Genomic DNA, 24,236 nt, shown 5'->3' on the forward strand with positions numbered 1-24,236 from the left:
ATTTGATCACCCATCCAGACTCAGCTCCCTCTGATTACCATCTCTTTGCTCGCATGAAAGGCTGGCTAGGAGGACAGGAGTTTGACTCAGACAATGAGCTGCAGACCAGCATACAGAATTGGCTGAAAGCACAGCCGACTGCCTTCTATGACGAGGGTATAGGAAAGTTGGTACCACGCATTCGGAGTAGCGACTATGTAGAGAAGTAGCTGGAAAGTGTATCTAAATGTTCCTAATAAGACAGTTGATTTTCACTGTGGTTTTAATTTTGCGACCGATCGGGCCTTGAAAAAAAAATATAGCCCTTGTAGCTTTTGCCCCATTATGAAGTGCATGCTAAAATGCATATATATAAACTATTTTTCAGCCTCAAAGACACAAATATGGCATAAGCTCATTTTCTATTAATATAAAAACATGTTAGCAATGAATTTTAATGCAGTAAACATGATGGGTAAGTATCAACCAACCAACCAGATACGTGTTGACTTGTTGCTCGCAGCAGTTCACACAAGCTCCAGTAAAGTCGCTAGCAATGCAGTAGAATGTTGTTAATTCAAACTCCAAGGGTGATTGAAAATTTATTCGAATAAATCAGAGTTTGTACTAAGGAAAGCCCCTTTAAATATAGTGCCTTATCAATTGCACGCTACAATGCACAAAACCAAAGCAGTCACTGGGCTTGCATTGAAAAGGTGTTCTTTTTCGTCCATCAGAGTGCAACGACATGTGCCAGAAAAAGCCTAGGTTTTGTGTAAAGTCCAAGTGCGATGAGATCGCGCCTCGCATGCAGTTTGTCCTCCCATGTACCCAATGTTGGAGATGAATTGATCGAGAGTGCACTAAGAGGTGGGTGTAGGTGAGCGGAGTAATGTAATGGGGGGGTGCTCTGCTTGCTCCGGTTCCGGCTTCCCGCATCACATCATTTTTACGGCGTGCGACATTACGGCAGCCAGTGACGCATCTTGATTCACCTTTGCCTCAGGTTTGTCTGTAAAGCGGCCCATGCTAGCAAGGAATTTCATTTCAAATAACCATTGCACGATTTTTGGAGCTCAAATGCACAGGAGTTTTTCTCTATTCAAATACATAAGACTTTGCTGGGACCAACAGAGCAGTTCTAATTATCCGTCAATTCGAGTGAAAAGGTTTAAAGTTATTGGGATTTCGCTGTATCTTCTTTTTCTGCATTATGTAAATGGAGCTCTGGACACTGGCAAATTGGTGCATTAGTGCCCTGTATGACATGGTCTACTACATACATTCAGAATTGAAATTCACTTTTGTGTCCTTTAAAATAACTGACTCTTTCAGTCAGTTTTCTTCGTGCTGGGTTTGTGTGGTATCTTGGAAGCATACGAAGTGTAGCAATTCACTATTGCATAAGATTTTAGTGCATCATCGTTTCCAACTATCGTTCATTTTCAGGATGAAGAAGGCCAGACACCCTTGCATTATGGTAAGTAGGACCTAAAGCATTTATGCCACATGTACAAGTTTTTCTGGAAAGGTATCTAGTTATTTATTATGCACAACGATGCCGATTTCCCATTCACAAATACATACATGCAAGACACAGAACTGCTCTTACTAGGCAACTGCTGAACGAACTTGAGTGAAATTTATTGCATTTAAAAGAATTACTGATGATTTTTTTATTTCACAGCTACCCTAGTGCACCAGAAACAGGTATAGCATTCCTGTAAACAGTAACTAGTAATGTTGAAAGCAGACAAAATGAACATGTTAATTTATATTTTACACAAAATTCTTACTCTATTTTTGTGAGCTGTACAGAACTGCTTGTCACAAAATGTGGATGTGTATATAGACGTTATGTCAATAGTATTGATTTTGTCCACTTTAATTAGTATAAAAAATGCAGCTTAGAGAATTTCAATATCTGTTTTTGTGGCTGAGTTAGTTGTAAAGTTGAAGCTTTAATTTCTTAAACTCTCATTTGTCTGTAAATTATTGTAATGAAAGCTACAGAAGAGCAACACCCTTCATGCCTACCTGCACTGCAGTGCTGAGCTGTTGCTACTCTCCTGTACTTGGATGTTCTTGAAGGAAACTGTGAATGGCAACAATGTGTGCAGGGCCTTCCGCTCTTAATGGTGGAAGCACCTCATTAGTAGAGGTGCATGAATATCAAATTTTTCTAATACAAATTGAATACGAATCTAAGTATTGAATATTGAATAGTGAATGCAGCGGAGAATGATGGGTGTAACGTTAAGGGATAAGAAAAGAGCAGATTGGGTGAGGGAACAAACGCGAGTTAATGACATCTTAGTTGAAATCAAGAAAAAGAAATGAGCATGGGCAGGACATGTAATGAGGAGGGAAGATAACCGATGGTCATTAAGGGTTACGGACTGGATTCCAAGGGAAGGGAAGCGTAGCAGGGGGCAGCAGAAAGTTAGGTGGGCGGATGAGATTAAGAAGTTTGCAGGGACGACATGGCCACAATTAGTACATGACCGAGGTTGTTTGAGAAGTATAGGAGAGGCCTTTGCCCTGCAGTGGGCGTAACCAGGCTGATAATGATGATGATGATGATGAGTCAATGCAGATGCACATAGGCATGTATAAGTGGTACCATGCCTATTTTGACTAGTATAAGAAAGACAGCTAACTATCAGGGACAAACAATAAATACAAGATCCCTAATTGTCATTAAAAATACTGCATCAATAGTGGCTTAAAACTTTAGAGCCTGGTTACAAATAAGCTTTCCAAATATGTGTAGTAGTTGCCGAAAGAAAATTATTTAAATTGAGAAAAAGAAAAGAAAGCTGCTAAAGAACTTATTTGCTGTAAGCATGTATAAACAGGCCCATTGCAAGGACATCACTGGTTGTAACGTAAAAGATTTAAAAAATGAAAATGCTACATGGCTAGACTGCCAAAAACACTAACAGTTTGTCAGGTTGCATTGTAGGCTTCCGCCGTGAAACCATGGACAAAAATTGCATTATTAATTTTTAATGTGAGACACAATTACATGCTCCATTATGCAAAAATGCATTGGCATTGGCGTGACTGAAAGATGGCACCAAAAATAGCCAATGGCGCAAAGAGTAAGAACGCGTCAAAAAATGCTCGGATTGACATCAAATTTCTTAAAGAGGTTCCTTAAAGTAAATTAATGACTTTGAAAAGAAAATTTGGTACATTTCAGTCTGAGTGGGAATTGAACCCGGGCCTCCGGGGTGCGAGACAAGCATGCTTCTCCTTCCCCACAGCGGCTCCACAGTTCTGGCTGACTAAAGGTGTGCCTAGTGCATGCATTCATGAGCACATTCATGAGCACATTCATGCAATGATTCGTTCATGACGCTTCGAGGTCTGCGAACGGTATAATGCTTTCACATTCCTACACGTAAGCAGTCTTCAGTGTCTCTGCCAAATTTCTTTTGTGCATTCCCTCAACATTAAGATGCAGTGCTTACTGCTGCTTAGTAATGCACAAAATTTTCTTTTTTACATAAAGCATTACACTTCTAGCTACATATTTATTGTATACTTTTTCCGCTCAAGTTATAACCCCTTAGCCATTTTGTTGTATGAGTAAATTTTTTACCCTGAATGCTAATTTTTTTATTGCTGATTGTAAATATATATAATATAAAAAGCAGGTTGTTGAAATAGGAAAAAGATAGCCGACTCACTCATAGAACAAATGAAAGTAAATTACTGAAGTTTAATGTATGCCATACAATAAGAGCGCCAGCTACCTGCTAGTAATCAACAAAACTTGTGGAACAAATATATAGTGATTTTTTATTTTTCTCACATAAGCTGCACATGCTAACAGTGTGTTATTTTACAAAGGGAGCTTTGGCAGTGTGTAGCACAGCTCAAAGCAAGGCATTAGGCAGAGTGGCATTCTGATTCGTTTTATCGGCCATCATCAAAACCAGCTCGTCTATAAACATTCAATATATTCAACAATTCAGCAGGTGGGCTTACAGTAAACTTCCTACAGATTACAGCCAAAAAAGGAAACCGTGGAGGCTCCGGCAGAACGCTGTTCACGTCAATTTTAGTTCACTGTTGTGCACTTGCGATGTCGTGCTCTGAGCTGTCCTGTTAGCCTTTCTTCGACCGAGGAGCTGCTGATCTTTTGTATTCGGTGTCTGAAGCATCATTGTTGGAAAAAGACAACAACAAAGAAATTACTATTTTTCTATCCTCTGTAAGACTGGCCAGTGATACATGCATTGCCTTCGCTGGATGCATCTTGAAAATGACGGCTTCCGCACGAGGAACTCCCTTCAGTGGTAGCAGAAAAAAGAAATCACTGGCCATGTACTGCCATCTGCCAATCAAAACACCAATTAAGTGGCAAATAAGCACCTCTTGTCCGATCTAAATAAAGCTAAAGGGGTGGACAATACCACAAGGAAGAGTTGCATTCATCCTAAACACATTGGGGATGCATCGGGTTGGAGAAGCAGGGTTTGTCCGAAACGGTTAAGGGGTTAAGTTTGTGTGAGGTTATATTCCGAGCAACATAATATGCAGTAGTTTAAATCTTTGTTCCACAACATATGTCCTATGAACATAACGCGTTGGGCAATTTGGGGATCCATTGTGCCCAGTGCGGATGCAGCCCCGACTTCCACCAGGCGCATATTGCCCGCAGCTGCCGCGATAGCCACCCTCGGGAAATCTACGAGGCGTCTGCCCGTGTTAGTTCACCTTCAGTTGCATTGACAGACAAAGAGATTAACTATCTCTGCAGCTGAGCTATTTCACTGTTCTAGATAGGGCAGGACACATGCGCGTTTCAACCCCCACCCCACCCCTCTCTCTCTCTCTCTCCTTGAATGCGTACATATTTTTACTTGCAAAAATAAATGCTTTGTTAGCAGTTGGCGCCTGACCTGTCCATCTTCCTTGTGTCATTTTTTATCGCACCGTTTCCCTGTAATGATACCAGAACAAAAACATTGCTTTGCTAAGTAACATCTATTCAGAAAGGTGACAATCATAATGTCTAAGCATATCTAATTTTTTGTTGTTTTTTTGGCCATGCCACAAAAGTACCAAACTACGTGGGTGACTGGTTTGGGCAATATGTTTATAATATGTTTATAGTGGAAAAGATGTCTTCAGCTCTTTATGAACACTTTGTGAGCACATTTCATGCAAAGGGGATGCTTTTGCAGCATCATCGTGTGGGCACTTGCAAGTGGCTGAACTGCTGCTCAAACGAGGTGCCCAAAGAGACACCAAAGATGTGGATGGCCAGACTCCTGCTCAAGTGGCACTCTCCCCAGAACTAGAGACCCTCCTCTCGCCTTCCTGACTCCTCTCCAGAACAGAGGCCTCCAACACGTTGTGATGTACCTACATAGTACTCTCCCCCCCAAGTTTCAAAGATATGCCATCATATGTTATCTTGTAGGTAATAAGCAGTGTTGCTGCAAATTGATTTCAGGGTGTACCACAATAATGTACATAAAGTTATTTGGTTTCCTTACATGTACCGAGAGGCTCCTATATTAGGCACATTCTTTGCTACCAATACCCAGTGATGACATCACAGCTCAATACTCAAAGCAGAAGGCCATGAATGTAGAGCATATTGTGCTTACATTTAGCTGCCTTTACATAACAGCAACATCAGAGAATAGTGTCATGTGCCCACAGCACTGCTTCTTCACTAACAGCAAGTGTCATATTACAAAAAGCAATAGCTCTGCTTAAGTATTTTTGACACTTTAGTACCACCATATAAACATCCTCAGCAAATTCATGGTTAGAGTTCGGCTCAAGCAGACCAAGACAGAATTCGACTTTTGCCAAGAACTGCAATCATGCCAACACTTCTCATTTTGAGGCAATATCTGTTGTTTTATGATGAAGTCATTTCAGGTGCACATTATTTTTTTACTGTGCTCCGTGAAATTTTGTTGTTGGCTGGTTACCACAAGTTTTCATGTCACAACGAAATAAAGAGGAGCTTTTTACTGGAGTGCCCCTGCCTGTCAGTTCTGTATGTGCCCAAGGGTAGCCTTTGGCATACTTATAATCCAGCCACACATTATAGGCTGGCTTTTATTGTTTCAAGCAGCCATGACAGCATCAGAAATGGCACAATAATGACCAAGTACCATATTTGAGCGATTCTACCGCGCCCCCAGTTGTAACACACAGTTATGTTACTGCACAAATATATATTTAAAAAAACTTGGTGCAGATTCTACCTGCACATCAAATAACGAATCTTGAGTCTATGCGTAACGTGTTAAAACAACTTTATGGAACATACAAAGACACACAGGCTCGCACACAGCTGTACCTTAGCAGCTAGTCGCAATCGGAGTCCGGCGACACCTCCTTCTTGCCGTCTACCAACCACAGATGTCTTCAGTTCCATCTTATGCATTAGAAATGCCACACGTACAGCAGACTGGAAAATGGTGACCCCAAACCAAGGCATAAAAAACAATGTCCCAAAGCAACACTGAGCTACGAGATAAATCATACTGGGGGCCTGCAGGTTAATTTTGACCATCCGAGGTTCTTTAAGCACACACACACACACACACAAAAGTGCTCGTTTGTCTTCTCAGTTCAAAAGCGCTGTTTCTTTTCCAAGTATGTACCAATTGGCCAAAGTTAGCACTTTGTTAGAAAAACTAAACATGCTGTTTTAGAAAACAACAAAGCTACTTGAATAGCATTCAAGCCCTCTCACTTCCATCGTCCATCTCTGCAAATGATTGTTAGGATTTCCAGAATCTTGAGTACAGTAGAAGCAATTTTGAGCTTATAAATGGGGCCCTTTGTTTTTTAGCAAAACCATATATTTCCCAATTTTTCCCAGGTAGCTTTGCATTTTTTGGGTCAAGCCCTATTCACAAAAAGTAACATTTACCATAATGTAGTCACTGACAACACAACAAGACTTACACCAACTGCTCAAATCTCTAAACCAGCATCTTGATGAGTGTTGTGCTCTGGTCACTCTCAGGTGCCCACAATGCTTCAGAGCAGTGCATTGTGGCTACCACACTTTGATTGCCTTGTCAGCATTATGCTGCAGCAAACTACTGACAGTTATAATGATAACTGGTGAAGGCACTTGGGGCACGGCTACTTTAACTACTGAGCCTTGCTACGACAAAGTAAAGGTCACTTTGCAGACGTTTTCTCAAAAAAATATGCACAGGTTAAAAAAGTAGCATGATGCAATGTTTACAACAAAATAAAGAACAAGCTATAAAAATGAAACAATTTGACAAAGTCCTTTCCCACAAAATATGTTCAGCTTACTCCAAATTTAACTGCATTTGTGGATGTACCACTTCATTGTAAGTCACAGCAGTACTTGTAGAATCTGAGCTCCCTCTGAAAGTACTGCCCTGATGTTTTACAGGCATCCTTTCTTTTTTTTCTTTTTTTTTTGGGGGGGGGGGGGGGACACAATATCACATATATGCAAACACAGCCATAAAGTTGTTTTGCCTTTGAAATGGCAACTCTTGCAATAACGGAAATGGAAGGGATTCAGATGATAATATGTACATTAGTAAATGTTTCTTTAAAATGGCTCTCATCTATGCTTTCCATTGGCAAATTGTTTTCAGATATCTCCACAATCACCAGCCAAAAAGACAGTGCCCAAATTTTATACCCTCCCCACGAACACTGAATATGATAGAATCCGATAACAAACAGCACTATAGATGAATGATTTAGAATGCTTCTGTCATACTTGCAATACATCAATCAAACCAACAAGGTGTTCAATTGCTGTACACATCTTTATTACACATATAGACAAAGTACACATCCCATTCTTTAAATTGAAGTCTACACAGGAATGACCCAGCAATACAGAGCATCTACGGTAGCTTTACACCAACTGGACTTCTGTCACAACCAATTACAAAAGCCTAACCACCCAAATTTTGTTTCTTCCTTTGTTCACTGATAGTGGTCATGGTCCTACAAATTATGCTTACAGCATGTGCAAGTGTTAATGTAATTAGCAATATTTGGGAACTTTACCCCTTTCGCATTATGTTTGTATCTAACCTATTTCATATCCCAACTTAGGCCATTGGGCATGCGCAACTGGGTCTGGGTCCAAATAGACAACTTGGACCACTGGGTACGTGCAACTAGGTATGTGCCCATTCTTGGTCAATCACATGCCACACTCAAAAAAAAAAAAAAAAAAAAATACATCCAGTGCTGGGTGCAATCGAACCCGCATTACACGGGCTTGCCAAGCACAGCAGCGCAACGTTTTAGCACACTGTGCCACGAATGCGCGTGGGCAGCGAGCGAACAGTTTTCAATATTTACACGCACCAACGTGCCACATATCTCCGACAGAGGCCGTGAACAAACTTAGCAGAGGCGGTGCTAGATAGTGCAGCGTGTCCAGAGAGAAGCATGAGAAAGGTGGCCGGCTCCTGTACGTTTCGTACGAGACTTGTTTTGGCGGTGGCGACAAGGCGTGTCACTGCATTACTTCAGTGCTAATCGCATTAATGTCGACGTTCATGTGGGATCGGTTCTGCCAGAATTGTTTTATGTTACGAGCAATAAGTATGTTGGAATGGGCACTGAAAAAAATATCAGTATACTAACACTATATACAAGGGATGTGAAAAATGAAAATACTTGGCGGCACCTTACAAAATAGTTTGTAGTTTGCAGGGAGAACATGGCCACAATTAGTACATGACCGGGGTAGCTGTAGAAGTATGGGAGAGGTCTTTGCCCTGCAGTGGGCGTAACCAGGCTGATGATGATGATGACAAAATCTGAGGCAAGGTCCTTTGTGATTGAAGGCCAGTGCCTCAATTACTTGGCCATCGCACTGGAACTACAAATCAGAGTAACTTCACAGTGGCAGCAGTGTTTTGTAGAGGCTGTTGAACTTTATAGTCAAGATAGTGCAAGCAAAGGATGTGCGATTGCACTGCTGCTAGTAAATGTGACTAGGCTATCATAAGTGATAGTGAAGCACAGAGAAACGCAGAAGTGCAGAGGTGAACCTAATACTACAAGGAGAGAGCAGCATCTCATGATACAGGATGAATGTAAATGTAAACCGTACAGAAGGGACTGCCATCTTGTCCCAAGTGATTTTATGTATGCTATGTATGACAGCAATCATTCCAATGTTCATGGGAACAAATGAATACAGCCTCAGGACCTTGGAAGAAGTTAAAGGCCAGCTAGTGCCTGCTCTCTATTTGCAGGTACACCAGAGGGGGTCCCATAGTTTTTGTTCTTATTAGTATTGCTGCTGCAATTCTCTGCATTTTTTCATCATCATATATGGCTGTGAGGATTGCTTAGCATAGTTTAATATACTTTTACTATGGTTTATGTGGTTGCATGGTCTACTTTTAGTCTTCACATGCAACAGCATGATACCTTCGCGAGACTGGCAGGAAGCATTGTTTTGTTCAGGTAACAGTTATTGTCATGCTTACCTTCTTTTATTAAGGAAGAAGGAAGTAATTTGGTTAAGCGATAAAATTATTCCTGATGTGACACCGTTAAGCAATTTCTTTGTTGCACCACTGAACTATTGCCATGATGTACGCATATGGTCCAGAGTTTTACTGGATAAATTAGCGTAGACTGGACACAGACGGAAGAGAGGCACTTACAAGCACTAAATGCACTTGTGCGTGTTTTTTTTCTGTCCATATCCAGTTCGTGCTCATTTGTTTTTCCTTACGGAGTACCAAAGTGCCCAAACTACCACCCTCATGAATTTTTATTGAAGCTCGCAATGAAACGCAACTGTGTCATATATATAACAAATTAACCGACGATTACGATACTCCCCAACACGAAATTTGAGTGCAGCTCTATATGCGTTTTTATTTCACGATATATTGGCTGGCACGGACAATCTGTCTCATGCAGCACGTTCCAAACGGGGAGCGAAGTGTGGCACAGCGCATGGGTGACGCGTGGGCGCAGTTCACAGCAGCCTCTACAGACAGACTTCCGCTCATGCAGTGCTTTGTTTCTAGAGAGACAATGCGCGCTACTCTGGTGCCATATCGTAGCCATCGTTACCGCACAGCCCGTCTTCCGCGGCACTACGCTTTTGTTCTCGCGCTTCTCATGCTTCGTCATGAGGAAATCGTGCCACCAGTGTTAGCGGTGACAGCACGTAAGGGAGCATCACATCGAGCATTACTCGTAGTTGCTCACCATCACCCCTTGCAATAGCAGTGATCCCTATCACACACGCTGGTATCACGGACTTACCTCAGCAGCTGATATCGTGGACGAGCGTAGCCTTCCCCACATCACGGCACCCTGCACCCCCCCTCTCCCCACCCCACTCGGAAGCGCACTTGAGATCGCCCACTTGGCTGTGGATGCCTAGGCCGCCGGCAACTCCGCACATGAGCAGGCAGTCTCCCCTCCACTCCTCCTCCGCTTTCCACCTCATGGTTCTGCTGCACCCTCCTCCTGTACTATCGCCTTTCTTTCATCTCTTGCTGCGCTCCACATTTGCTTTCATTCTTTGTGGTGCTTGTTCACTCAGTTATGCGAATGCCGTCGGCATCGTCCGACGGCAGGTACCTAAGAACTCCACTCTAAGAACTAAGAACAACTAAGAACGGGTACCTAAGAGCTCCACTCTAAATGATAGGCACCCCTTTGGATTGCCTAACAGCATTCTTATTATGCATGCAGCTCTTAGGACGCTGCAAAATGGTACGAGGCATACCACAGCTGGGCTACATGGGCATTCAACAAGTAATTGCAGGTCACTTACATCTGTTACATGAATGACTAGTTGTGACACATCTGTGCATCAACTAAATTGGTTTCATATGTATGGTTTTCCATACATATGAAACTACATATTCATATACTGTTCATCTGGCATTGCTGGTGCACAGTAATGATTATGATAGTCACAGCGCAACCAACGCTTTGTGCACTATCAGAATATGTGGCAGCCAGTGCACAGAGCCATGTTTTCGATTCCAAAATAAGCGCAGTGAGTTCCAATACAACTATGGCTTGCCTCATGTAAAGTGATCCCCTCTGGGTGCAAGAACATATGTGGCTTCATGTTCATGCCATGGCAGCACTGCTTTGTTAGCTCCTCTAATACAAATGCAGACAACCAAGAATTATGGAGTACTACTCTTACGGCTAGACAAAATGGCACACTGGATGCCACTATATTGTGCCACAATCACCCATATTTCTATTAAAATTTAATTTAAGAATGGTCATTTTCAGTGTGGTAGCCAACAGGACTATTATAGGAACATATAAAGTTAGACTATTATGTAGGGGTTGTGAATATTCAAAATGTCAAATATTGAATAGTCTGTTATTCTAGTCATGCTTGATCTGAGATTCTGATCTAAATATGTTCAAATATTTGTCTGTTTCAAATAGCACTCAATGAGAATAATTGTTAGTGCACCTTGGGTGAAAAAAATAATGCAAGGCCACCGCAAATATGTGTTCTTAATCCATCTCTACAGGAAATACTGAGCCAATACTCGGCGGCACCGGTCTTAACTTACGGTAGTTCTTGGAACAGCACTTCTTTTTTTTTTCTATCTTTTTTCGCAATACCTTATTACCAAATTTATAGCTACCAAATTAAGGCTGTTTCTTACTCAGGTTTCCTGCTGATTGTTATATCAGGTTAGGCAAAATATTTTTTAGCAAAATTCATTGTGGTGTTTTCTTTCGTTCTTTCCTTTTTCTAGGAAATATTTGGTACTCAATTTAATATTCAAAGGAGAATTTTTCTTAATCATTGTATTCAATTTGATTAGAAAATTCTTCTATTCAAACACACCTATTAATATGGCATGAAAAACCTCATTTTGAGTAAGGTTTTGGCTACAGAGGTTGAACTATAGATGCATTATACTTAATTTTCAGGCTTCATGTCCACACATATTTACCAAGGATAAATGTTACACCAATGTTACTTGCAACAACCAGCACAGAACAGAATTTGGTGCTAGGACAAAGGAGCTAGACATTCACTAACTTATCATGCCATGTGTTTCACCGCACAAAAGAAATAACATGATGCAGCACTGCAGATATTGGTTTTTCAGTCATGCTTGGAGCGCACTTAACATGTACCCTTGCACATGCTCGCACCAGCCTCTGTGGCACTGCCAAGACTGGCATGAGTGCTGAAGAGGGCATTTCTGGAGCATTTCTGAGCGTTCCTATTTGCCCATTTGACAGTAAAACATCTGTTGTCATAACTGCACCAGAAGGCATGTGACCAGAACGTCGGAAGGCACGTGATCTTCAACACAGCAACACAACTTGCTGGTGTTTTCATGCCAAGTTGCATTTCTATGCTGCAGCTTCTGGTCCTCAAAACTGGTATGCATTTTAAACAAGTTCAATAGCACTCCAGCTTAGTGTTGCTGGTCATCAATGACAGCTTCGTCCCATGGGCCATGGATACTCCTGCAGAGAAAAAGCACCAGCTATGTCCAAGCATAACTACAAAGGCAATTAGGTCTGCTGCATACACTCCCGGGACTGCCATTAAAGGGGACCTGAAACACTTTTCTAACCAATCATAGACTGACATCACTATTAAATTATGTGGCCTTGCGAATCTCCTGACTCGAATCCTTCAAGCACAAACGAAGTTAGACATTGTTATTGGACTGATCAGCAGCTTTCTGTCTTTTTTCATTTCCACTAGTGCACTGGAAGCTACACAGGGAAGATGCCAAGGGGGTGCAAGGAAGCAACGTGAAACGGCTAATGGCGGCACCTCAAGGCAGCCACGGTATCTACAAGGTGTGTTCAAAAAGCATCAAACCTTTGGCCAGCAGAGAAACATTGATTGATTAGGAGGTACAAAACCCCAGTTCCCTTCAAAATAATCTCCTTGGTGATGCACACACTTCTCACAGTGCTCCCACCATTGTTGGAAACACTTCTGGAACGAGTCTATTGGAATGGGGATCAGCTGGGTCATCGTATTCCGCGTGATGTCTTCTCTTGACTCTAATCAGGTTCCTTTCAGCAGCATTTTCAGCTTGGGAAATAGCTAAAAGTCACACAGAGCCATGTTGGGGGAGTAGGGAGCCTGACAAACGACAGGAATGTTATGTTTGGTGGAGAAAGTCTGAATCAGATGTGCAGAATGGGCAGGTGCATTATCATGACGGAGCGGCCAAGTTATTGCTGCCCACAGATCTGGTCATTTGCGCCGCACAGCACCACGAAGGCTTAATTACAACGAAGGCACTAAATAAAACAACGGACAAAGGAAGGCGGCACGGGACAACCACGTAGGCATGCTCAGTGACCACGAAGGCGACAAAGGACCTCCTGGTAATATTCCCTTGTGATGGTTTGGCATTGTGGTGCGTACTCATTATGCGCCACCCCACAGGAGTAGAAGAAAACGGTCAACATGACCTTGACATTGCTGCAGACCTGCCATGTATTTTTTTCCTCAGGGATGATGGATGTTTCCATTGTGACGACTGCATCTTGGTTTCGGGGTCATACCCATAAACCCACAGCTGCCTGTGATCATGGTGTTCAGAAAGTTGGGGTTACTGTTTGCATTGTCCAGCAGGAGCTGTGTGATTTCCAGATGTAGTTGCTTCTGCTCCATTGTTAGCACTTTCTCGCAAGTTCTCGGACTGTGATGTGACGGTCCTCTATGACCAAAGTTTGCACTTGCTCAATCATATTCTCTTTTCGGCATGTTGAGGGTCTGCCTGAACGTGGTTCACTGTCCACTAATGTGAGGCCATCTTTGAAGCAATTCCACCACTCCTTTATCCGTGAGGTGCTCATGGTATCATCCTCGAAAGCCTGTTGAATCTTGCAAATGGTTTCTACTTGGGTATCGCCAAGCTTTTGGCAAAATTTGATGCAATATCGCTGCTCATGTTCCGTCATTTTACAACTTACTGGAATCAGACAGCGATCACTACACATCCCCACTCATAGACCGACTGCCAGCAACCGACGCTTTCTGCAGGCAGAAAAAAATTCATGCATGCACATGAACGTCCCCTCCATATCTCCATCGAAGGAAGCTTCCCACACTTCAATGGTTTACGTGGGAAAGAAGGTTCGATACTTTTTGAACACACCTTGTATGCTACACTTTTCATCTCGAAGGCCATGCGCAGCTACACCCAGCTATCGTGTTTAGACCAGGAGTGCAAAGACAAAATCGTCTTTCTGTCTTTTTGAGATTAAAAACATATATTTTTCATTTATTTAACTCAAATGAGCAAAAATTGTATTATTGAGAATGTTCTCACGATTACAAAATCAGCCAATAGCTGTTGTGGGTTCAGCTGCTTGCGATGCTGCTGCATAACAACACCGCATAAGTGAGGTCAAATGATTTTTCACTGCTTCTGACACGAGATTGTAAATTCCCTGCTGCATGCAGTGAAATAACATTTGGCCCACATGTTCACAGAAGCCTTGTTAACAAATCGGCAACATTTTTTTACTACCTTCAAAAAGTGTTTTGGGCCCCTTTAAGGAAATGACTGATCATGCTGGAACTATTGCCTTCTCTTGAAATGCCATATCTTTCAGCAAAGCTGCAAGCACTCCCCTGAAAACACTTCTTTTTCCCTTAACTTTCCAATTACTGGCAAAGTTACATGGAAATGAACAGTTCCTTACATTCCTTTTTTTTTTCCCTAAAGCTGCAGCTCCATTTAAAGACACTCAGAGTGCTGTACCACCTGCTGTGGACCGCATCACATCACTACTCAGCATTTTTTTTTTTTTTTTCATGTGGGTGTGACAAATGTGTTGACAACAATGGCAGCTTTTTGTACACTAAATTGAGCTGTAGTTATTTTAGGTTCACTTGGCTTCAGATTGTGAGTCCAGCACATGGTGTGACCCAATAATAAAAGAAAAGGGGGTGGGGTCTTACTGTCTGTACTGGTGGCAGTAAACAAAATGCCCTGGAAGAACCAGGCCTACAGCCAGCAAAGCTAAGGCCAGTGCTGCAGCCAAGGGAGGACTGAACTGCCAGCAGCTTGTCAATGCCAGTATTCCATGAATCAGTGTCAGCACAACCTGTAGCCTAGGCCAGCGATCCTGCAGTAAAATGTGGGAAGGTAAGCAAATACTTTTAAAGAGCATACAAATTTCATTCAAAGATGTTTTACGTGCTTGCTACAGGAGTCGTGAATACTAAACGAGAAAATTATTTTTTTTTTCCTTTAGTCAACAATGCAAGATGCAAATATTCTATTTTAGCTGTTATATACAGCACTAATTAATCTCCTGCGGTCTAAATTACTATGAAAAGAAGTAGCTACCCTTCAGCATTTTAGAACACTCTTTCATAGACTGTTGTGCCATGGATTCAAGCTGTCTGTGAATGTTTCGTCAGTAAGCCAGAATTCAACACAGAGAAACTAGCTCATTCGTTGCCTCTTACACCATGCAAGTAATTAACCTTGAAAACTGGAATTATATAATTGGGAATAAGTATAAATTGATCTTATTTTTCAAATTTTAGCCTGCCCACTAAGGTCAATGAAGTTGGATATTCTGAACAAAACAAATGCACTGACCATGGTTGAAGGAAATGGATGAAACAAGATTGCCAAGACATCCTACACAAAATTCAGGTATTGGTAGCATGCACAAAGATCCTCAAACAGCTAGTTTAACCTTTATAGAATGCAATTTCCCTGTGTGCTTCATAGAAGAGGCTCAGGAACACAGCAAGGACAAACATTCACAAACACGTGCATGTGTTAAAACTTAAAACATGCAAAGAGCAACAGTTTAAAAACAATTAAGCTCAGAATGTCACCATTCCAAGGCAAGTCGCAGGCCTCATTGCAGTTCAAGGGACCTATGAAAAAAAAATATAAATATTCTGCTCCTTTCAATACTTTGAATCCTGTCTGCTTGTCATGGTATAACAGCAAGTAAAAGAGGCCTCTGACTTGACACTTGATACCCAATTCACTGCTGTCGCAAGTGATTTTTTCCTCTCTTTCTTTTTTTTTTTTTGAAGGTGCCTCATTTTCTATTGTTTAAAAAGTGATTTGGGGTCTTGTGTTTATGGCTCGCCATGCACCACAACACTAACATTTAGAGCACTTAGACAAAACTTGTCTAGCACATACCCCTTCTACCTTGACGCTTTCTCAAAGACAATCACCACTGCAAGCAAGCCGACATATTTAAAGGTCTTCCAGAGTGCCTGTACAAGGCTTACCTGCACCCAGGAGGCCAACAAAGGAGCCAGCAGAAAAAGGGCAACTGCCAGGGAAGAGAGGGCAAGTACAGGGCCACTGCCGGTAAGCCGTGAGGCAAGGCACACCGCACCAAAGAGAGCACCATTTAACGATATAGCAGCCCATGGTCCACTGTACCAAGGAAATAACATGTCCTTTAAGTGCACTATTAAATGGAGCAGCACAACCTCAAAAACAGTGCCACAGAAGAAGACACACAATAAGAGAGTCGTCACAAACTTTAGCATTTCGTACAACGTCAGCATTTGCACCAACGCATCTACCTTTGTGCAACACGTTGTTTACACACAAACATTGCATGCACTGCTTAATGGGTAGAAACGTAGGCTTAAGAGGAAGCTTTAGCTTGGGCACAGCTCCGATGCCACCTATTCAAATACATGTAAAATGCAGAAATGCTTTTCTAAGATAACTACTGGGCCAATTTCAATGAAATTCGTTGCATTTGAAAGAGAATGTCAAATTCTAGTGACTGATGGAAGTGGAATTTTCATTTAGGGCCCAAATTTTTAAAAGGTGCTTTCAGAAACTGGTAAGTTTGAAACAAATGGAAGTATGAAGTTTACAAATTTGTAGCTCTGCACTAAGAACAGATATCACAGCTCTACATTCGGGTGAGGGGGGGGGGGGGGGGGGGCAGCTTAGGAGCGGGAAAATGGCGCTTTGAAGTTCCTGCACGGTTTAATGCACATGGAGTGCTGCAGAGTATCAGTGCTGTTTAAAGCGTGTGAGTGGTCCTGCATGTGCTTTCACTTACCCCTTGGCGTACTCGCCGTTTTGCACAATGGGAGAGTAAACTGCATCCGTTGGAGCATCCAAAGCAGACAAACTTGATTTATCAATTTACCTCTTACATGAATTTGTTACATTCTTTGCAAGGGTTTTGTAAAAGTTCTACTCACATATTAGTGGTCTATTTCAGAGCCATATATATGCATCAATTCTGTCTGCTTTAGATGTACTCTTAGATACAATTGACAGAATTGGGATATCGTTTTTCATTGCTGAATTAGAGTTGTAAACATTATTTCGTTTTCCAAAAGTTTCAACAATCTTTTGAAAATACTGCCAGCTTAAATCAAAACTTCGCTATCAACAGTCACTGGATTTTAAGTTTTCTTTTAAATGCAACAAACCTCATCAAATTTGGTGCAGTGGTTGCTAAGAAAAATGATTTCTCCTTTCCTATGTATGTAGATAGGGACCCTCGAGCTAAAGCTTCCTCCTAAGGACTAGTTTCAGCTGGTTTCAACTAACATGGCCTAGCCGGTACCATCTATCCTTGTGCTGTCAAAACATGCAACTCCTACTTGCTTTATGGCATATAAAAAAGTAATAGTATACTAATGTGCTGGTGATTACGTCTACAAACAAAAGCTCTTGATCGACATGGCCAAAAGTGCTTCACCTTGCTTTGGCACCTGCCACCTAATTGAATGCCATTTCACATCTACTGTCGCTGTCATAAGTGGCAGTGATTAACACTCCTAAAGACTAGTGAACACATTCAGTCAAAGCTCAGTTAATCACCCTTAATTCAAAACTCCCCATGCAGCAGAACCTTTTGTGCTTTTGTCTCACTTCTGTGGACAACTACCATATAATGCCACATATAAGTTAACCGTTCACCATTTTGTAGACCAAAATTTACAGCACTTGTAGGTGCAGCAATCTTTAGTCAAGGAATATGGGAACTGGTGGAATAGACGGCCGAGATAGCGCTCAGTCTTTTCCTCTCACATGCTTGCTGCCAATGTTCGCTCATCATAGCATTGTCAACAGCTGCCCCATCACCAAACCAGCAGTCCCTACATGGGCCTCACCGACATCTTGTGACTGGGGTCGAGATATAGCACACTTGCTCTAAATGTGGATGCAAGAGTAAAAAAATTCTGGACTATAAAAGAATGAGTGTCTTGTGTTGGGAGATTGACCTACATGTGAAGTTGAACTATATGTGAAGTCTGTTCATGACATGCATGGTGGTATGCATGTAGAGCCCATGTTATGGTGGATGGAAGGGAGAGGATTTAGTTTACACAGCTTCTGGGCAGCATGCTGATATTTCATGACAGTGATGGATGGCATGTTTATCAATACAGAAACCCACTGCCGGTGGCTGTGCATGAAAGGGTTTGTTGTTTGCATTGCAAGCATCATTCTCTCTGCTTGTTTCTTTTTTGTATTTTGCCTGGAAAAGTCATTCCATGAGTCGCAGCTGCCATGATTGGAAAGGTCTTGAAGAGACTGTGCCTAAAGGCCTTCATTTTCTTACACATGATGACAAAACATCACCAGGCCTGACAAAATTATATTCCACAAGCTCACCATCAGCTGCTCACTTCATGCTTGTTTTTGTATTTCGGTTGCAAATGTCAATGCTCAGGTCTTCTCCCTCTGCTGCTCACTCTGGCGTCGAAAACTACACATAAGGTCTGACAAGGTCACATCATTTTTTGGACGAGGGCAGCAAAGGTAAAATATCATGTGGATTTTCCAGTTTGTCCTCTGATCTGCAATTGCTCACTTCTTAATTCTGGGATGCTTTGCTACTTCTACCTAGTATATGTGCTTTCCTAACAATTTTCTTTTTTTTTTTTAGTTACAGGCTACTACAGTATAGCATTATTGTTTTGCTTGAATCTATCTGCACTTTATTCAGCACCGAGTTTATCAAAATTGCTTTACCTAAAAATTGGCATGGCAGCAATTTTGTGACGCATTAACAGTTTGATGTGTGTAAATTCTTACCACTCACTTTATCTGGGAAAATACTGGTCTTCATGAGGTTTCGTATGCTACTAAAGTCTTGGCAGCACATTTTTAACTAAGCTGTTTGTTCCTAATATAATCATTTGCTCCACTAAACTATGCTCACTCATTTTTGAATGCTACCACATATAAACTGTTTGGCTCTGGTATCTGAAAATAAAAGACGCACAAAAAAATCTGTGCCAACTTGCAGGAACCATTGGAATGGTGAGACTTTCCTATCTTAAATGATGCAGTGGCATTCCGTGATTTCTCAGCTGCATAACCTGCTAAAATACAAGAAGCAAATGACAGTGCTTGTGATATGCCTGTCACAGGGAAACTTTCAAGCTTGTCCATGCAGATCAGGTGCTGCTACACATTATTTTTAAGTGCACTTTGATTATACACACTATGCTCACATTCGCTGCTTTAATCATGCTTTAAGAGGTCAATGCAGATCAGCTTCTATGAGGACCCATATTTCCCATGTTACGGCAGTGTCAGTTATTCATCATTTCCTACAGAACTGTGCCCCTGCTGTACTGCTGCAGCAGCATTTATTTTAAAGCTTTCTTGTGCCCCACCAAGAAGTGCCAATGACTAGCATGGTGACAGTTAAGCTCTTGGAGAACACATCTTTCTCAGTGTTGGCGAGATGTTATCAGAAGGAGCACATGTGGTGAACATGTCTGACAGTAGCTTAGCTGGCAATGTTGCACTGACACAAGCACAATGTGCACTATGCGAACTTCCGGTGCACTGAAAGCCTGCTACAGAGGAACAAAAGTGCCAGAGTGGAGGCAAGCACAAGGGAGAGCACATATCTAGGCAATCTTAGTATCAACATTGAGTGTATGTCAGCAGCAGCACAACAGCAGAATAATGAATGCACATCCCTTCTCCAGCAAACAATTCATACACCTGCCCTTGTAGCAACCATACCTGTGCAGAACTGGCTTCGCGTTCGGATGCTGAAATTTAAACTTCAGCGTCTGCCTTGGCCGAATGTTAGCGCTTGAGTTGGTTTGTAGTCAATTTTCTAGCTAAAGATGCAGGGGTTCCACTGGGTTAATGCAAGCAGTTTCTCACAAGGCCTGCAATGTTGAGAAAATGCATCAGATGCACCTAACAACGAAAATGCCTCAACATGCTCAGCTTTAAACAGAAGACTGCATTTTTATCTGAAGTAGAAAGCAATGTCACAGTGAAAGGAAGCTTTGATGCCTTGGAAAACTATGAACGGCATGTAAAGTGGTGAAACACAACACTTCAGCAATGTGGCCAAAGACGCCAATTGACACGGTTAATGTGGTGTTCATGAAATGCTCAATTTCGACGAGCCAGAGCTGGCCACATTTCGAAAAGATAGCGCCAAATTCAATCACTACGACACATCGTCCTTGTGAGAAACAACAAAGTTGATGAATTCAAGTATTTTGGAGCAAGTAGTAGCAGCGGCTGTGACTTTTATATGGCAAATAAATTAAGTCATAACATGTGTTTTCAAAATTCTGTTGTTTTTACCTTTCATTTTTAGGGGTTCACTTTAGAGGGGGGGGGGGAGTCATATATGCATAGTTGGCTTATACACAACAGTATACAGTATGCATGTTTAAGCTTAATATAGTAAAGCAATTTTGCTCTGCAAGGCTTTCACAACACATTGAATACACACATAAACAAGCTCAAGCTTTACAAGCAAAAAATTGTAATGTGAAAACAAATTTAGGTCTCATCGCTTACTTGCAGGAAAGCAGCAAGCAAAATGTATGAATGTGTCACACGCACACACACACACACACCGAAAGAATGTAAACTACATGAAAAATCATTTTTAGATGCACAATTCACTCTTGATTTAAGAATGCTAGGGTTTAGCTCATCTGCATGCAGACAATACAGTGTGCGTATTTTCATGATATAATACAAGTGAACCCACTCATCAGAAGCTGGTTCTTGAGCTTCTGTTATGCAAACTCCTTGCGTCCTGCAAGAAATAGGCATCTTAATTTAGTATAGCAGCTTGCAAATGCATAATACTCTACAGTAAGCTCTTGAAGCAAACTTACAATGAAAGCAGTCAATTTCTCAAATCATATGCTTTGAAACGTTGAAGCTACACAAAACAATTGGCATGTAACTAGCACAAATACTCTTGTACTTTTCAGTTGCAGCTTGTTCAACATTTGCATTCGATTAATATGACTTCATTAAAAATCTAAGCTTCGCAATGCTAGCCAACATCAGAAATTGAGGCACATTCTAGAATTTGCAGTAAAATTAAGTCAGTAGGCAAACAATATGATTTTCATATGAAACACAACTAAATTGTAAAAAGAATGAAAAAGAAAATTTTTAAGAAAAAAAAATGGCTAAAGAAAACAACACAACTACAATGAATCCATAAACCACATAACGCTGCATATAATCCGGGGCACAAGCATTCAACTATTTGTGATTATGTTGCCAGATTCTGACCATGTCATAAACAATGACCTAATAGGCAATCCCAATGTCCCTAGACAGGTGGTTGCATTTTACATAACTCATAGACATGCTGCGGCCTACTGAATATACTGAAGGGATTTTGTTACACGTGACTTAGTTGCTCATAATTACACTCGGTTGGAAGCAACACAACTAATGTGCATACACCAGGCTGCAAAATTAAGAAAAATGGATTTCTTAATAACATGACCTAAAAATGCAACACTATTCCTCCACTGTTACAGCTGCAACACTGGGTACACTTAAGTTAAACAGTTTCAAGTACAGTTGCTTTCAGGAATATACAAGCATGCAAACCCTCCTCGACAATACGGGAAAGGTAGTGACCTTGCATTAAAATGCATAGACTGAAGAACCTCTATCGTATCAAGGCATATAATCACTACCAAATATCAACAAATATCAAAGCGTATAACCACTATGAAAAATCATTCAACAATCCAAATCACCATATTCATTGAAGCAAGAAGCCACTACTATAATACAGTATTTGCTAATAGTGCTCACAAGCTCATAAAACATTCACTTAGTACATGTTACAGACTGATATACCACCATATGTCACACTATACCAGGCACACAGTGTGTGCCTGGTAGTCTGGCACACACTGTAATCAGCCAGCTAGAAAATACCGTAGGGTCAATGCCATGAAAACATTTCTGTTTGAACAAAACAATCTCTCCAAGTAAAATCAGTCCACATATTTCCTCACTGTATTCATGCACTAAATACCACTTGTGCTTACAGGCTACAAAAGAACCATGCACAGTGTTAAAGATTATAATAGTTAATATTTTAGAAACTTCACAAAGCTATAATGAACTTGAAATTGGTGTGCTACTAGTAAACTTGAATTACATTGTTTTTAATGCGGAGAATTAAGCTGTTGTACACTCTTTTTATTTGCTTCTTCAGGCACATACAAGAATTAAATAAAACATTACATGGGCACAATAAAATTGCGCATATTCACATAACAATCACAATAGGTATAACTACACTCAGTTATTTCTGCGCCATTGCAAAAATAACTATGAGATCTCCATAAAATACATCTGCCTTCACAATGTGCGCACATACATGTATGCCCAGAACATCAATGCACTGGTAATTACAGCCAGTGGGGCCCACCTTGGACCAGGAGTATAGTCATGGCAGGCCACGTGTAGCAGCAGTGCCCCAGCAGCCATAGCATACACAGTGTCAGTGCTTATGGTCTCTGTCAGGGTACCCATGATGGGTGCCAAAGACGATCCAAATGCCACAAATATGGCTGCTCGGCGAAGGTCTTCCAGCACTAAACACAAGATGAGTTAGTTCAGTTGAACAGGATGACTGCAGGTTAGAAAAGGTGCATGTGCACAAGAACACTGCCATTGGGTACTAAACGTCTAAAAATAGAGGGCCCACAGTTTGTGAACGCTGAACATCTAATTAAACAATGTGCCAAGACAGAACTATTACATTTCACTGTGTTGATTTGCATCCAAATGAAACAAATGGAGAACGTCTACAAAGGGTCACAGCTAAGGTGCACCAAATTTAGAAAAAGAAGGCAAAAGAAAGAACGAAGCTTCCATATAGATGGATCTCCTGCACGTAGATCCATCTATATGGAAGCAATAAATGGAAGCAATGCCACCACCTCCTAGACAAGTTTGTCTAGGAGGTGTTGGTCATGCCAAGAAGCTGTCAGTATTTAGTGTTGTTATTCTGCCCAATCAGCTGATTAGTTATGATAATTAGCCAACTTTCTGAATATTCATTTGAGGACTAACACTTCAATTACCATCTAGATAATATTTCAATCACGCTTTAGGTTGCCTGCAAAAACACAATATAAGCTGGCTCTTCAATTCTATTTTTCAATTCTTTGCTTGCTCATTTAAAAGAAAGCTTATAAAAGGGAGAAAAGTCCCAGGTGACAGCCAAAGGCAATGTAAAGCCTTCATAGTAAATGCACCAGAAAATCAATTTTGACCATGATTCTCATTAAAATGACTACTAATTAGAATGCAAGAAATACTATTATAGTTTATAAACATAACTGCTAACAGTCCACAGTTGGTTGCACCTGCATAGAGTGCTTTGGTTGGTTTATGTAATGGCACACTGTGTGAGAATGATAAGTCCAGGAACAGAACAAAAAAAGAAATAAGCAATGCACTATCCACACCTATAGCACAGAAAGTTAAAACACAGAAATTTCTTTGCTTGAACTGTGGACAAAATTTGACTGAATGGGAGCCTAAAGATAACTGACATAACTAGGGGTGTGCAAATAGTATTTGAAACTTGCTAATTACAAATCGAATATTGTCCTATTAGATTCAGTCCTCCAACTGAATAGTCACCACATGAAAATTTGAATATATTTTGAATACTTTTTGAATACTCTGAAATGAAAAGCATGAAATTGAAGCAAGAATATGATATTTTTCAGCCCATCCATAGTGGACATAAAGTACGAGAGCATGCTGCGTCACTCAGACAGCCAGACTTTTTCGACTAAACAGGATCACCTGCAATAAACTTTTGTTTAGCCACTGCATTCGGCAGTTGGTATTGTTTGGTACTATTTATAAACGCAGCAAAATCAAAATGTGCCTTTCATCACAGCATACTTTATACAATATAGCTGCACTATCTGCCGCAATCACTCTAAGCATAGAAACATTTTTTTCCACTTGGCCATC

General features: G+C 41.1%; 2 protein-coding genes across 5 annotated transcripts in view; one reads left to right on the top strand and one right to left on the bottom strand.

Annotated features, from left to right (window-relative positions):
- The window catches only part of LOC126545755 (acyl-CoA-binding domain-containing protein 6-like), a 40,081-nt gene extending 34,095 nt beyond the window's left edge, over positions 1-5,986 (top strand). The window contains exons 7-8 of the mRNA XM_050193727.3: positions 1,429-1,459; positions 5,178-5,986. Of these exons, the coding sequence (XP_050049684.1) occupies positions 1,429-1,459; positions 5,178-5,317 (171 nt within the window). The 3' untranslated portion in view covers positions 5,318-5,986. The remainder of the gene's footprint in view (positions 1-1,428; positions 1,460-5,177) is intronic.
- Positions 5,987-6,252: 266 nt separating this feature from the next.
- Positions 6,253-24,236, bottom strand: part of PIG-C (phosphatidylinositol glycan anchor biosynthesis class C) — a 46,411-nt gene continuing 28,427 nt past the window's right edge. For 3 of the 4 annotated variants that reach the window (XM_055061956.2, XM_055061955.2, XM_050193723.3), the window contains 5 exons: positions 22,672-22,837; positions 20,971-21,018; positions 16,238-16,388; positions 14,933-15,099; positions 7,763-12,465 (listed from right to left, as the gene is read on the bottom strand). In XM_055061956.2, coding sequence (XP_054917931.1) covers positions 12,414-12,465; positions 14,933-15,099; positions 16,238-16,388; positions 20,971-21,018; positions 22,672-22,837 — 584 coding nt within the window. In that variant the 3' untranslated portion in view covers positions 7,763-12,413. Of the gene's footprint in view, positions 6,425-7,762; positions 12,466-14,932; positions 15,100-16,237; positions 16,389-20,970; positions 21,019-22,671; positions 22,838-24,236 lie in introns of those variants that run through there. The other variant, XM_055061957.2, reaches the window with a different exon arrangement.

The sequence above is a fragment of the Dermacentor andersoni genome, chromosome 1 (genome assembly GCF_023375885.2).
Source record: "Dermacentor andersoni chromosome 1, qqDerAnde1_hic_scaffold, whole genome shotgun sequence".
Lineage (NCBI taxonomy): Eukaryota > Metazoa > Arthropoda > Arachnida > Ixodida > Ixodidae > Dermacentor > Dermacentor andersoni.